We start from the raw sequence: 13393 nt of genomic DNA on the forward strand, positions 1-13393 counted from the left end.
TCTCTCTCTCTCTCTCTCTCTCTTTCTCTCTCTCTCTCTCTCTCTCTCTCTCTCGTGTGTGTGTGTGTGTGTGTGCGCGCGCGTGTGTGTTCCTCTCTAACAAACCTATTCCCTGACCTCCAACAATGTTGCTGAGAGAAAGAGAGCACGATAAATAGGCATTTTTAGCTTTAAATTTTTCAGATTTCCTAGACTCCAGATCACAAGCATTTCTTCAGATGCCTAGAGAATAGTAAGGCATTAAAAACAATAAATTGTCCTAGAAGGATGACATGCATGTATAGAACATCATATGACTCTGTCATACAATAGTTTCCTCTGAGATTGAAACAATCCATCCCGCAGGGTTAATCAAGAAGGTAAACAGCTCAAAATAGTTTCAGGAAGTCCTTCAAAATGATAAAATTCACTAGGCTCCTCTGTGACAGAGTAAGCAATCTGCGAGTGGCCCTGACAGTGTGACCAAGCTGCAAAGAAGACTCTCAGGCAAGTCAACCTGCAAAGAAAGCCCCGAGACCAGACCAGCTGCCTGGAAGATGTTTAGATCAACTGGATCAGTTGGAAAGACACTCTCCAACCTCTTGAAATATCTGCAACCTGTGAAGTGTGAAGCAGGTGCCCAGGTTTTGTGAGCTGTCACCCCTTCTAGGGTATGTTTTGGTGATGCAGCTGACTATCAGTTATTACTGCTCCTGTAAGTAACCCTTCACCATATTTTTGTAAGTAACCATGATAAAACCCATTGGTTCACTAAGTTGGAATCTGATGCTATCTGTACTTTGGTTTATAACACACTCAACATTTGATTTAATATGGGTGCAATTAAAGACAACTCTTTCTTACACTAACGCATGACTATAAAAAGAAATCAGCCAGAATTCATCAAAAAAATCAAATTTATGAATGCCAAAATCACCATAATATTTTTAGGTGAAGTAAATAAAAAAGGAATTCACAGATGGAGGAAATTAGCACTCTGCTAAAGCTGGCTTCTGCCAATTCACAAGAACCTACTATTATAGGCAAAAATATCCCAAGTGCTAGAAATCAGAGCTGTACTTACTTGTGAGTGATGAACAGCTAGAACATGGTGGAGAAGAAAAATATCCTGAGGTGACAGCAATATTCTGTGCCCCAGTGTATTTTGTCAGAGCAAAAGATATAAACATTCCATTCATATGTCACAAATGGAACAATCCTCCAAAAATCAAGAAAATTTTATAAAAAGTAATGACATTAAAATTAATTTCTACATCCCTTAATTAAATGACATGGGAAAGTTAATAAAAATATGAGCTAAGATATTTATCATAAACATGGTAATGAAAAGACTTCATATTACAGAATTACAAATCAAGAAAAGAAACAACACTTTCTTTTAATTAACCTGATCAAGTAATTTAAATGAATATATATAGGAATATATATGTATATATATATATGAATTCTGCTGTCAAGCAATTCTTGAAATTTTTGGCATTTAGCCAAATGATTCATATTTCAATGTTCAATGTATATGATAATCATAATCAAGAATGTTTAAATCCATCTATACTTTACATATAAGCATAAAGTAAATCCTAACAGTGAAATAAAACAAAGTGAGTTATTTATTAAATTGAGATCAAAGTTATTTTCTCAATTTAATTATATTAGTAAAAGCTGTTTTAAGTTCAGGATTTTTCAGATGAATAATCACTACATAAGTTAAAGCATAGCCATAGAGTGAAACATTACATTTATTAAGAACTTTATTCTCAGGGAATAATAGCATGTGAAAGAGCATATTCTATAACAACTGTAACAAAAATGCTAAATATTTTATATTCAGAATAATAACAATTTGTATGACTATGTTCACATATTTATGTGCACTCTAATGAGGGTTAATTATTTCTACAATGAATAACAATAACTGATTTTTATTTTAAAATATTTTCCATAGTTACCAAAATAAATTTGATTTACTTGGAAATTATATCAGTAGTCAAGCTTTGAAAAATTTGGGACTATAAATTCAGTAAGAATTTTAAATGCTAGTGATTAATTTAAAAATGCAGGTATTCCAGTATTCCCATTTGCAGAAGTCTGTGCATTGAGCACATTGCAACAGGATGTGCAATTTCTAGCCACATTACAATCAAATAAATTTTGATAAACTTCTAGTTAAAGTAGGGATAGAATCACATTTTCTAAAGAGTTCTATAAATTTTAAGAAGCATGAATCATGTTTTTGTTTCACTGCTAATTATTTAAGGATATATCTAGATATACAATCATAAAATTCCTCATTGCATATCAGTTCCTTATGGTCCTGAATTAAATGGTGTCCATTCCAATATCACTGTACAGTAGAAAATTTAAAATAATATGTAAAATAGAAGAAGCTTGCAGTGTGTTTATTTCCTCTGTGTAAGACGAGGTTACATTTAAATCTTTAGCACTTCATGTAACTTAAATAAAGCAATCTGTATTACACAATGGAGTGGACCAAATTCTTGGATATCTGTAATAAATCTCAAGTTTTTGCTCAGTTGTTCCTATAGATTCACGTTGACATTTTCCTCGGTGGATCATACTGCGCCAGTACCTGAAGCTTTGCTTAGATAGTACTGACTATATTATTTATTGGTTTTGTATTCTTACAAAAGTATGTTTGCAAGTGCTACCTCACAATTCTGAAATAACAACTCTAGAATGGCAGTTCTGGATTCATAAATATCTGGCAGCCACAGAGCTGTGTCTAATAAGAGAAAATACTAAGTAATTATTTGGAACAGGCTGGAGGATTATTGAACACAATTCTATGGAGAGCTTTTATGAGAAAGTGTGGGCACTCCATTCCCCACAAAGGCAGAAGACATCTGTAGAGTTTGGGGATGTCAGTGGCAATGGGAGACTGCTGGAAATGCAGAGGTCCTACAAATCAGAATGCCAGACTAAGTTTCCAAAGCACTTGTAATTGGAACTGAAGTGACATCTGTTTTCCCCATGATGTATCTAAGTTCTGGGGATTAAAAGGAGATTCAGCTCTTCAGGATATTCAAATACACGGATGCTGATCATCCAATGAACCGCATTTCTACACTGATTGCATCCATCAAGCATGTGTTTTCTTGGAAAACAACTGATGCTTACGGTTAGCCTCCCTTGACTCATCTTGTTATGATCCACAACAGGATACTTACCTAGCCTTGAAAAGTATCTTTTGAAGACAGGGAATCCCGAATATAGACAAAGAACAAGTCTGGACTGCAGAACCTGTGTGCAAATGAGAACCCTCCATTAGGGTGAACTATCCTACAAGGGTCTGGATGTTGTGATGATTCTACATACCCTCCAAAGGACCATCAATTCCTGAGTTGCTCATTATTAGGTATACAGCAACACAGAAGCAAACCTCCAATAGTAGTAAGAAGTCAGCATGGATTCTCCTTTTGTCTATTTCCTTTCCCAAGACAGATATCCCCACATAAGGAAGTTAGAGAAGAATTAAGATGTTGAAGTGAATGATAATGGCTATCTGTTGAGTTCCAAGCCATTGACTTCCCCTGAGAGAAGGGAGGATAATATGTTACGACCAGATCACAGTGACTAAGTCATTAGTGGCCTGAAGATGAATCTATCCTCATGACTGACAGTGAACTAAGAAAATGAACATGTGCTGCAGGAAACATCAGGAATAAGAAGAGGATAATAATAGTTGTTCTGGAGCAGTGGCAGGGGAAAATAAACTCTTTTTTAAAAAATACATCATGCTCAATCAGCATCTGTTTTTGAACTAATTAAAGGAATAAATTTAACTTACATGTTCTCTTTTATAAATAATCTTTGTTAATTCTTTAGAGGTATTTTATTAAGAGAGATGTAAAAATAGTGAGTTTCACGTCACATAATCACAGGTTAATAGAAAAAATTCGTAAAATTCAAAAGCATCAAGTTTTCTGGTTACATAGTCAAAATTAGTCATTTCATAACTAGTTTATTTATATAAATGTACATAATTCTTAGTTATCTTTATAAATAAAACACATAGTTCTTAAAAATAAATGTGGGTTCTGCTTTTGTCTGAGGGAAATTATGGAACTAAAATTCAGTGTTAGGAAGAATAGGAACTACAGATGAAACTTAATACAAAGAATAGTCAAAAACCTAAGATCTAAGTTGTGCTTTATTTTATGAAACTTACGTTTCTGAGCACCATTTAAATTGTAAGTGGGAAATATAATGCCAATATAAGAAGATTCATAGGTGTAAATTATTGTAAATTATTAGATTTAACCAATTTCTGTAGAAATGTGATGTTTTAACATTAGTGCATCTCCTGGCTTCTAGATAGGCAGGATACTTAGTGTTACATTTCATAATATACAAGTCCACCACTCTGAACAAAAAGGGAAGATGGGATAGAGTGGATAAAAGTTACCAGCAATCAGCTAATAAAAGGAACCTTCTTTGAAAAAAGAGAATGCATTGACACCCAATGAACATTTTCAAATTTATTTCAGCAAAGGCAAACTAATGGAGCCACCATGTTATGACAAGTACACTAGATTTTGTAACATGCTGTGTACCTGAAATTTTCAAAAGCATCTTTTTGAAAATACAACTTATAACAATAAATTTGACTAATCCGATGTGTCTATTTTCTGGTCTGTTAATATTTTCTGTGTTTTATATTTCTTCTAAAAATTGCAATTATCATGGTACCATGTGGAGGGGAAGAGGTAGAAGGAAGAACAGTTTGAGCTTTGGACATGGTATAAAACTGCCTTCCAAATTTACATCTCTCTACCTATGTCTAGTGCAGCTCTCAGACATTATCAAAGGAATTTCTTTGTACAGTAGATGGTGGTTAGTACAGAAACTCACAACTGGCTAGAGAATGGTGAATAAAAGACTGTGCAGTATATAGCCACAATGAAGCGTCTGTATTACATCCCTCTCCAAGGGATTAAGACTTAGCTGTTCAGAATGACTGACACAAAACAGCATCTTGTAGACAAAAGAGAACTACTACACTTGTGAACTCATATCAGCTGTCATAGTCCTTACAAGAATTGCATAAGATCAGACCAAGTCACATTTTAGCATGGAAGAAGAAAGGCTTAATGATCCTCCTAACAGAAGAGTTTCTGGGAAAAGAGTCGGTTTCATTAGTGTAACTCCTGGTAGTCAACAACAGTCCAATGGATGGTCCCACTCCCAGAGTATAAAAGCAGCACAAACTGGAATTAATGAGTTATTAAACAAAAAAATTAAAAAGAGCGTCTATAAGGATCTGGAAGGATCTGCAAAGGGGAGAAGTTGTAAAGAAATGTCATGAAAATAATTTGTATGGAATTCTCAAAAGAATTAATAAAATATTAATTTTAAAAAAGAAAGAAGGTTCATGGAAATTTACTATTTGCCTTGGTGCATATTTTCTATTAGAGTGAACAATAATAAAACAGTATTATTAAATTTGGCTAAAATTTTTTCCTGTATTCTGCTTATTTATACTTGCTATATGAGTCTCTGATTCTTGCTTCTCCAATGGCAAACTCCACTTATTTTCCATCCCCCATGCTTAAACAAATAGCTATACATGGGTTAATCTCAGTCCTATATAGACCTGTTTGAGTGGCTGCATGTAAGACTAATACAAAATATATAGAATGAGTACATATTTATGCCTTTTCATTAAAGATAATTAATGGGGCAGTGTTCTTCATTGTTAGCTATAACATTGATCTCCATTGCTATCTTATTGGAAATTAATGTGAAATCCATATACATATTAGTTCTATGGGTCAGTAACCTAAGTAAAAAACTAAAACATATTATCTTTTGTTTCAAAAAAACTAGAACTGAGTATAAATGTCAGTCATATGACTATCATTGTCCAAGCGTTCATGTTTAAGTTAATTTAACCCACTTCAAATCCGAATATTATTCTTTGACTCAAAGAATCCTTACTTGGTTAAATACTTGCCAGAAAACAATCTTATAAATCAGACAATTCCCACTGAGCACCAGTAAGCTTTCAGTATTTAAGAACATGGTGTTATGATAGATAGCACCACATTCCAAAATGTATATTCTAACAACATCTGCCTCAGTGTACTTTTCGAAGTAATTAATTCAACCACACTGCCTCTTCAGCGTGCTTCAGAATTACTTATAATGTACAGAGAGCTCTCTGCCAGTAATTCTTGAACTTACCATGTTATTTATTTTCAGAATGCCTCAATTTTCACAACCTCTATTCATTATGTATTAGTCTTTATTCACATGTCTTCACAAATAGATATTAGTCACTTACTATAAACCAAGGAAATGGGGGCTAGGAAGCACACTTATCTTATACAACACTTTATACGTTCTTTACTTCCTGGAACTTACAAACCATTGTTTCTGAAAGTGCATTCGATGCATTTAAATGGGAATCAAAGCCTGCAGAACTTTGCAATATCCTTGGAGATGGACAGAAAATTGCAAAGCAAGGTTTAGAGTTACTGCCTAATAATAGAATTTTCAACTATAAAATATACCGGAGTGAAAGAAAGTAAATATCTTTAGATTGCTTACTAAGGGCAGTCTCAAGTTTTGTAGAAGGTAGTAATGAATATCTGCAATTACTGTATGCCAACTTTGACCCTGACTATATTGTTTTATGTGTACATGGGATGATTTTGCAGTGTCTCTGTAGTTAGGGAGTTACTCTGATTGTACATTAAATACTTCAGGCCACAAAGGTGAGACTGATTCAGTAGTATTTATCCATAGATAGANATATATGATAGATAGATAGATAGATAGATAGATAGATAGATAGATAGATAGATAGAAAATAGATGATAGATAGATAGATAGATAGATAGACGATCGATAAGGCATGATTTCTTGAAAAGGTTGTGTTTATGACAACCAGTTGACTATGTTAGGAAGCAGAATAAGCATCATGTGGAAGAGATTCTGCTTAGCTATTACTCTAATGTTTAAATGGTACAGTTTAACCATTGTGTAATCCTCACTACAAAGCATATATGCAATGCTGTGGGATAATGCTCTTTTAACCTGTAAAGATTTGTCACTCGTATTGGTTTAATAAAGTGCTAATTGGCCAGGAAACAGGTAGGAAAGTATAGGCATGATGACCAGAAAAGGAAGAAAAATGAAAATGCTCCACTAAGAAAAGGTGCCAAGCCATGTGGCTAAACATAGATAAGAATTATGGGTTAATTTAAGTTGTAAGAGCTAGTTAATAATAAGCCTGAGATAACAGGCCAAACAGTTTATAGTTTATATAGGCCTCTGTGTGTTTGTTTGGGACTGAATGGCTGTGGAGCCAGGTGGGACAAACTTCTGTCTACAGTACAGTAATATGCAATGAGAGTGAACGAATGAGCGATGATAGCTTAGTGAACTTCTCTCTTCAAAAAATAAAGAGAAGTAATGTTTTCCAGTGTACATTAATGTTGCCAAGGACTGTGAGGACACTTCCTTGATTTTCCCCGTGCTTTTTCTTTCTTTGTAGAACGATTCAATGTTTATCTTATGCCTACACCTAACCTGGATATTTATGGTGAATGCACAATGCAGATCACCCATGAGAATATCTATCTCTGGGATATCCACAATGCCAAGGTCAAGCTGGTGATGTGGCCTCTTAGCTCACTAAGAAGATATGGTCGGGATTCAACGTGGTTCACCTTTGAGTCGGGAAGGTAAGTTCCAATTTCATGACAGAAATGCAGCTGTGTGTAACAGAGTCCTGTGAGAATATTTCTGGCCACCATTGCTAGATATAAACATTACCTTTATAAAAGGTCAAAGCTACCAAATACAAATACCTGCTGCTTCTTATTAATGATTTGAAAAGTATTATTAATCATAACATTATAACAGGCTAATTACCCCAGTCAAACTCATTTCAGTCTCAAACATGCATATCCAGCTATTATAATAACGTAAGGTATTAAAATGTTATAATAATAATTTGACATATTTTCATGCAGTAATATTCCTATGCAATTAAATGTATCCTTGGTTGTATTATTTTTGTGAATTTATTAAAAGAAAATGATATTAAGTGCTGTTTTAAAAATTATATATTACATTTTAGGTTTCAAATAAGTTACACAACGTCTTCACCACATTTTATGCTGGTAACATTATTGAGTAATTTAATATTCAAAATGACTGAACAAATTTTGTCTTAGCCACAATTGTCATAAAACAAATAGGTTGACTTTTGCATCACAGAATATGGCTGATAACCATACATGTTTGAAATGAATGGATTTCTCACAATTATTATGCATAGACATGATAATACATGAGCTTCGGACAATGAAATTAACATTTTTAATCCTCATACCTCTTTGGGAAAATATACACCTAATATAAGACTTAAGTTGGGGCATTGTTTTTTTCCCACATCAGAACAGAAATCAAAGCCTCCTACTTGAGTGAGTGCTCTAGCCAATGATCCACATATTAAGCCTAGATTTAAAATTTCTATGTGACAGAGTCCCAGTGCATCAGTCTTCCCAAGTGGGAACTGATTTAACACACTGTTCAAATTAATTCATAGTCTTAAACAAAAATTACGACTGAGGTTCCAATGTATACAACATATCAACTTTAATCCATAACTTTCCTCATATAAAATGTTTAAATATTCAAGTATAGTTGGGTTCTAATAATATTCATCTTAGACAGGTCACATGTCTCTTAAAATTTAAGAACAAAAATCCCTCAACTGCAGTAATTTTCACAGAATGAAGTACTTTTACACCAAGAAAATATTACATTATCATGCTAATTTCCCTGAAGAACCTTGAATCTTGTGTTTACTTAGTAACTCGGAGCTCATCCAACTATCTATTCCTTTCTGCCTAGAAACTCAGGGTACAATAATGATCGTATTCTGTATAACAATTGAAAATAAAATTTTTAACACAAAGAATATTTTTAGACATGTACACCGCTTTAAAAAGTTATCACATTGTATAAAAGGGATGTTAATTCTCTAACGATTCACTCATCTAAAATATTGTTTACTAAACTAAAGATTAGTGTTATAGGGGAACAAATAGGTAGATAAATAAGTTAATAAAGTGCTTGTCTATAAGAATGAAGACCTAATTTTCATTCCATAACACACATAATGAAAACAAAACACACAAACAAAGAACCTTGGGCATCGTGGTCCGTCCCTGAAATACAGTATTAATGAAGCAGAAATAGGAGGAAACCTGGGCATCTGTGGTCACCACCTAAGTTGTGGGCTGGGCCAGTGAGAGACCCTGGGTTGTTTAGTGGTACTGTCGGTGAGGACGAATCACACCATACAACAACCTTTCAAGTTTGAGATTTATTAGCAAAAGGGAAGGGCTGGGAAAGAAGAGACATAAGTCCTGCAGACTATTCAGAGAAGCGGCTGGAAAAGGGAGGTGGAACGAGCAGAATTTGATTTTAAAGGAGGTTTAGTGCATGTGCACAGAGACTGCCCAGCGATGAAGCACACACACACACACACACACACACTGACTAGGTGTCGGTCGTAGGATCTTGGGCTGTCCAGGCATCTGCCTGAATGCTGACAATGCATATGCACAGGGGATGCTTTCAGCGACTACAGCTGAAGACCCTGGGGGCAGGCTAGTTTATGCCTGAAATGCTAGCAAGCATTTGGACATAGGGAGTTGTTGTGGTTGGTGATGTATTCTGTTAGGACCCATAACGTCAGGACAGCATAATGCTGACACGTCTCAAAGGAGATCAATGATTTGAGGATGAAACCCAAAGTTGTCCCTTAGTGTCTGCACACACACACACACACACACACACACACACACGCACACACACAATCAGACAATCACACAGTAAGAAAGAGAGAGCACACAACATGAACTACTGTTGCTGGACAGGGTGGTGCATACCTCTCCTTTATCTTTTTTTTTTTTTTAATTCGGGTTTTGATTTGTTAGGGAGGTTGCAAGGATAGAGGGCAAATGTAACAAATCAGAACAAAACTTAAAAGAAAGAAAAGAAGAATCTTACCGTGAAAGCTGTAGTGTAGTATGTTAAATCATACAGTTCGTCCATTTAGTCCATTCATCTGTATTGCAAGTGTTCACTGCCATGAGTCATTGGTCTCGCTAGAAGCCTCTGGTTTCCAGCGATACCACCGATAATGCTCTGTCACTGGGGTTGCTCTTGGATATGCTGGTTTCTGTGTCATAGAGATCCAGCCACTTCACATGCTCCAACAATTCATAGATGAGGTGGGTGCTGGGTGGGCCAACTCATAGCCCTGGTTCTGGGCCTGGGTGGTAGCTTTGCCTCCTCTTCACTACCTGGTCAAGCTCTCCAACACTGCCTTGGCTACCTCACCAATGTAACCTACAGCAAGGAGTGGGTGCAGGGCCCATTCTTCTATATGCTGTAGCTGGTGTAGGGCAGGGCTGGTTCTCTCACTCTGTGACCCTGCCACCAGCTCTCTCACCTGCCAGGGACAGAAAGGGGTGGAAGGGGAGGGCATCTTTTCCTCAACTGTGCTACCACTTGGCAGACAAGAGAGGGTGGGGTCAGCGCCCTTGTCATGCCTTCGGGGCTGGCTCACCTGCACCCCCAGCAACAAGGTCAGCTGTAGTGTGCTGTCCAGACAGGAAGCAGAGCCACTACTTCAGGCAATTTCATACCTATTTTTAATTAATTTATTTATTTATTAATTTATTTATTTATTAAAAAAACTATCTTTTTTCATTTTATATTCCAATCCCAGTTCCCACTCCCTCCCCTCCTCCTGCTTCCTCCACCTTTCCCTACCCTCAACTTCTCAGAGAGGGTAAGGCTCCCCATGGGAAGTCAACAAAATTATTACATTACGATTCATAACACTAGCAAAGTTAACCTTATGAAGTACCAATAACAATAATTTTATGATGGGGTGGTAACCACACATGAGGAACTGTATTAAAAGGTCTTGGCATTATGAAATTTGAGAACTCATGCTCTCAAAACACAACCAGAAGAAATCCATTTTAAGCTAAGTGAGAATATATCCTACTAACATATTGATTTTGAGTTATCCAGTCTTCAGAACTGTGAGATCATAATTTTCTTTAGCTTAAGCTGCTCCCAGGCTTGAGATTGACAACGCCTTGAGGTTTAGATTCTAGACTGGATGAAGGTGGAGAAGGTGAGCACTCATTTCTCTCTCCTCATATTGTAGGTGTGGTGTGACAAGTTATTTTAAGTTCCTGCTGCCTTAACTTCCGTACTGTGATTGTGTGAAACCTGGCATTGTGAGCTAAAATAAACCTTTTATTCCCTTAGATGCTCTTTGTCAGGGTATTTTAGCACAGCAACAGAAATTAAAGTAGGACAATAGGTGTTGTCATAAAAGCAGTTTAAAATTATGAAGTCACAGAACAAAAAGAAAATTCTCATTTAGTAGTAAAATGAAAGTAGAAGGGTTTTAAAATCTAAATAGACACAATTAATGAGCCATATATTGATGAATTTTGTGTCATCAAAGCTAACTCTACTGTTTTTCTGAAGACATTCTAGACAAAATGAAAATATAAGCCAGGGCCAGGGGGAAAAACTAATGATATTATTGGAAAACATCACATGTATTCACAACTACAATTTTTACGGCCCCAAATAAGACGGTAAATAGCCCATTCATAAAAGGGCCAAAGTGTTATCAGTTTATAAGAGAATCTCTACTGACACTCTGGAAAACACACAAAGAAAATATGCTCAGAAAATTGGTTACCGGGAACGATAAACTAAAACAAGGCTCCACTGCATCTCCTTAGCCAAAAGCAAAACAAAACACAGAGTGCATCAGTTAGAGGCAAAAGTTCCGAGTCTCTTGGTAATATGAATAAAAACTGGCATACAATTTTCAGAAATACTTTGATAGTTTTGGGTGTACCATACAACAGAAAATTTTTCACTTCTACAAGTTTATTTTCAAAATAATACTCATATCTGAGTGTTCAGTGTCTTTCTGTATAAAAGTGAAAATAGAAACAATGCAATTTACAGCAAATGAGACTGGAAACAGAATTCATAGTATTGTTATTTAATATAATACCTTTTTCTAATAGCACTTCATTAAACCTAAGCCAAAAAACATTGTTCTAAGAAATATATATTAATACATTTGTACAAAATTCTGTGAGTCAAACTAATTTATACAGAGAGAAAATTTGAGGTATACAAATAATGCACTGCTCATATACAAAAAGAAACTTCAGGTGAGAAGAATATTCTACATCCTGAAACTCCAAAGTTTTCACTATTAAAAAATGATTATTTGAGTGATAAATTTGTTAATTGGCTCCATTTCACCAGTTCTTGGCATATGTATTTCTCAAAGCATCACACTGTATATAATATAATTTATTTCTATTTTTACTAATATCCATTATATAAAAGTATAGAATTAACTGAGCTATTTCAAACATGCATATCATGTATTTTGCTCATATTCACTCCCCCATTTTTCTGATTTGTCTTACCCTTCTCTGCCTCTCACTAGTCCACATGGCTTACTTTGTAGTTGAATAATTCCAAAAATATATGTTCTACACATAAATGAAAATGCGATATTTGTATTTCTGTGCGCAGTTTATTTCACTTAACACGTGGTTTCCACTTTCATATTTTCCTACAAATTTAAATTTTTATTTTTCTATATGGTTAACTGTAAATCAATTGTGTATATGAGTGTATATGTATATATATGTGTGTGTATATGTATATATATATACATACATACTGTAATTCCTTTTTCCATTTATCTGTTGATTGGCATCTATGCTGATTGCATAACTTTTTTAAAAAAATTTCCAGCCTCTTTACTTCTAGTTTGCCTTTGACTCATCCCCCCATCCCCAATTTTACTATGTGAACTTTTGTGATCAGACATGACTCTTTTTCCAGTCAGCACGTCTTTTGACTTTGGTAAATTGCAACCAGAAGCCCTTTGTTGCAGTTCCTTGACTATTTCTGATGTGTGGTGGGAGAGCCAAGGCATAAGGCACACACTGAGAGATCGCCTTCATAGCATGCATCTCTGATTCTCCCACACGCTGGGACTGACCGCACTGCTTTTATGCAGGGAACTATGGGATTAAGTTTTTTATTTTTACCAAAAGTTTTATAGGATTGTCATATTTACCGAGGGATTATTTTATAGATGAAATAACTTCAATGAGCTTTTAGTTTCAGAGCAGAATAATTGCCGGTTAAATGACTTTGCAGTAGAGGATCGGACCCAGTTAATGTAAGTTTGCATCCCCCTTAAAATAAAAGTTGAAAAATTGAATTTGTTGCCTGGTAATTTAATTTGTAGGAAGTGGGGGAACAAAGGATTCCAAACCGTGTT

General features: G+C 35.3%; 1 protein-coding gene across 1 annotated transcript in view; it reads left to right on the forward strand.

Moving 5' to 3' along the window:
• Positions 1-13393, forward strand: part of Dok6 (docking protein 6) — a 300071-nt gene that overhangs the window by 174525 nt on the left and 112153 nt on the right. Inside the window, exon 5 of the mRNA XM_050120300.1 lies at positions 7520-7709. Within this exon, the coding sequence (XP_049976257.1) occupies positions 7520-7709 (190 nt within the window). The remainder of the gene's footprint in view (positions 1-7519; positions 7710-13393) is intronic.

Source organism: Alexandromys fortis, unplaced genomic scaffold (assembly GCF_014885135.2).
Source record: "Alexandromys fortis isolate MF-2015 unplaced genomic scaffold, M_Fortis_MF-2015_v1.1 scaffold_179, whole genome shotgun sequence".
NCBI classification, from domain to species: Eukaryota; Metazoa; Chordata; class Mammalia; order Rodentia; family Cricetidae; genus Alexandromys; species Alexandromys fortis.